At 40.3% G+C, this 2773-nt stretch overlaps 1 protein-coding gene across 1 annotated transcript in view; it reads left to right on the forward strand.

Annotated features, from left to right (window-relative positions):
* Positions 1–2773, forward strand: part of ADAMTS16 (ADAM metallopeptidase with thrombospondin type 1 motif, 16) — a 253436-nt gene that overhangs the window by 137153 nt on the left and 113510 nt on the right. Inside the window, exon 12 of the mRNA XM_006874965.1 lies at positions 825–955. Within this exon, the coding sequence (XP_006875027.1) occupies positions 825–955 (131 nt within the window). The remainder of the gene's footprint in view (positions 1–824; positions 956–2773) is intronic.

The raw sequence follows: 2773 nt of genomic DNA on the forward strand, positions 1-2773 counted from the left end.
ATGTCATCATTCCTTGGGATGGATTATCAGGAGAGACGTGAACCTGACCTGTCAATTTGGATACATGTATCTATGTATCTACGATGTTGTTAAGTGCCACTGACTTGGTTCCCACTTGTAAGAACCCTGTATAGGGTTTCCTAGAAGCAGCTGGTGGGTCTGAACTGCCAACCTTGTGGTTTGCAGTCCATTGTTGATCCTACAGTACCCACACCATGTATTCGTCTCCGTGGATTAATATTTTCATTTGACAACTCATTACATTTTATAGAAAACATTGCTCTCTAGAGCCTTTGTCTAAAAAAATCAGTCTCTTTTTTCCAGTTTAAAAATCTGATGTATTTTGTTGGGTGCATATGCTATCTAAAAAATTAAAAAAAAATCAGGGAATATTTTATTTTTTGCTATACTTGTCTTTTGCATTGCTACAAAATGGTAGTGATTCTTTTGTATTTATATGAGAGCTAGCTAAAATGTACTAATAAAAGAGAAGAACATTAATGTTATACTTCAACTCAACAAGTATTTATTGAATGCCTACTATGTGCCAATCAATGTATGAAGAAAAAGGGTCAGTAAGAGCAGAGCAGAGTAAAATTAATTAGTAAATCATATATTTGAAAGCAAGAAAGGTAAAAGGAGAAACAAAATCTAATGAGATAACTGTTGAAAATGTATTTTTATGCTTTATTGTATGAGAGTTGTTTTATGGACAAGAAAAAGAAAAGAAAAAATTGAAATAAATCTAGTTAAACTTCAGAGCATGACCGACAAGAGCTTAAGTATGTTTCTTATGTGTGTTTGTGTGTGTATTTCTTTTTAAGATCAGAACTTATGCAAACTCTACTGTATCGCTGAAGGATTTGATTTCTTCTTTTCTTTGTCAAATAAAGTCAAAGATGGGACCCCATGCTCGGAGGATAGCCGTAATGTTTGTGTAGATGGGATATGTGAGGTAATAATGATCCTTCATTCATTCAACAAACATTTCCAGACAGTCTACTTTGTGCCAGGCACTATGTATGGGGCTAGAGACACCATATAGACAGGTAGACAAGGCTCTTGTCCTCCAGGTCTGAGCCCGGTGGGGGAGCATGTACAACAGATGTTTTGATGGAGAAGGAGAAGGGCACCGTTAATACATCTTAGGTGTGGGTGTGGGAGATATTTGTGGGCTCCATGGAGAGAGGACCATCTGAGCTAGATCTGCAAGGGTCAGTTAGGGAAACTGGGGTGAAATGGACACAGTGGTGAGTCATTAGAATACCCATAAATCAGGCAGGAGCATGAGGACTTTAAGGGATGTGAATGGGGACCATGAAGCAAGTGAAGCCTTGCTCTGCAAAGCCCTCTCATTGTGAGGAACAGGTGTTGCTATGGGTGTCCTCTGGTACCTGAAGAAGAGGCCTTGAGTTTGGGATGATGGCATCTCAGGTTCAGATTGAAATAATGGAATAACTGGACAGTATCATGGAGAATCAATGAAGACAGGAGAGATCAGAGCCTGGAGGCCCATTTGAACCTATTATGGTGGCCTCAGCACCTTGGGGTTCAGTTGGGTGGAGAGGGAGTTGAGAGATTGGTTAGGAAAGACTTTGCTGTTAAGGAACATACAGTGATGTGGTTAAGCTGATAGAAGAATAAGGAGAGATCTTATGCGCTCAGTTCTGACTCGAGTCCATTGTATGGAAACCATGGGGTTTTTTGAGGAGGAAGTTATTTAGTTGACATTCATGGAGTCAGCGAACCACAGTCCTGGTCGCTCTAACTGGTTGCAAAGCTGTGGTGAAGGTCGGTCATCCACTAAACCCTTTAGTGTAATCATTTATAGCGCATGCGTGATAGACTAGGTGAGCCTTTTAAGATCTCTCTCAGCTTTCCAATGCTCACATCTTTGCCTTTTTGTCTAATTATGAGTTGATTTGTGAAGTATTTCATTGATCCTGATTGTATTCTCATTGAAACAGAATTGCAATCCTTTATCTCTAACTCGGAAATCCCAAAAGCTCTGAAACGCAACATTTCGGGGTGGGGGGGGGGGATTCATTTGACCATATTAAATATAAGCTGATCTGATTTTGTTTGGTGGCAACAATCTGGCCTGAAATGCTAGGAGCCTAGTTTGTGGGCCTCGCTTATTCCACTTAGTGTGAAGATACACACATCTTCTACACAAGCATGAGCATGTGTTATTATGGGATGCCACCCTCAGATCTGTTGGATACTCCCATGAAACATAGACTTTTCCAAAAGCCAAAACACTTGTCTGAATGAATTAAAAGTTATCCACAAGGCATTGTGGACTCTAGTGAGTTTGAAGAGATTCTTTTTGGACGTTTTACAGAGTACACTGTTTGTTGAGGGGTCCTGGAGGTAGAACAGTGACGTGTGAGGCTGCTGTTAGAGAGAACACTGTTTGGTCCTACTAATAGCTCTGCAGGAGAAAGACCTAGTAATCTGACCCATGAATTTAACAGCCTACAAAACCCTCTGGGGCAGCTCTACTCTGTCACATGGGGTAGCTACGAGTCAGAACTGACTTCGTAGCACCCAATAGCAACACTGAGCTCCGGCTGGATGCTCACAGAGTGTGTATTATATGCAATATAGAATATGTATTACTTTATAAAGAGCCCAAACACTCTGAAATTATGAACTACATCAAGGTTGTGAACAAGGGAGTGTGAACTATAGTTATTTTGTGTTTGAATGGACTTTTTACATTTGATAGAGTACTACTCTTGTCTAAGGAGCTCTGGTAGCGTAGTGGTTA

This window comes from Chrysochloris asiatica, unplaced genomic scaffold (assembly GCF_000296735.1).
Source record: "Chrysochloris asiatica unplaced genomic scaffold, ChrAsi1.0 scaffold00307, whole genome shotgun sequence".
In the NCBI taxonomy this organism is placed as follows: domain Eukaryota; kingdom Metazoa; phylum Chordata; class Mammalia; order Afrosoricida; family Chrysochloridae; genus Chrysochloris; species Chrysochloris asiatica.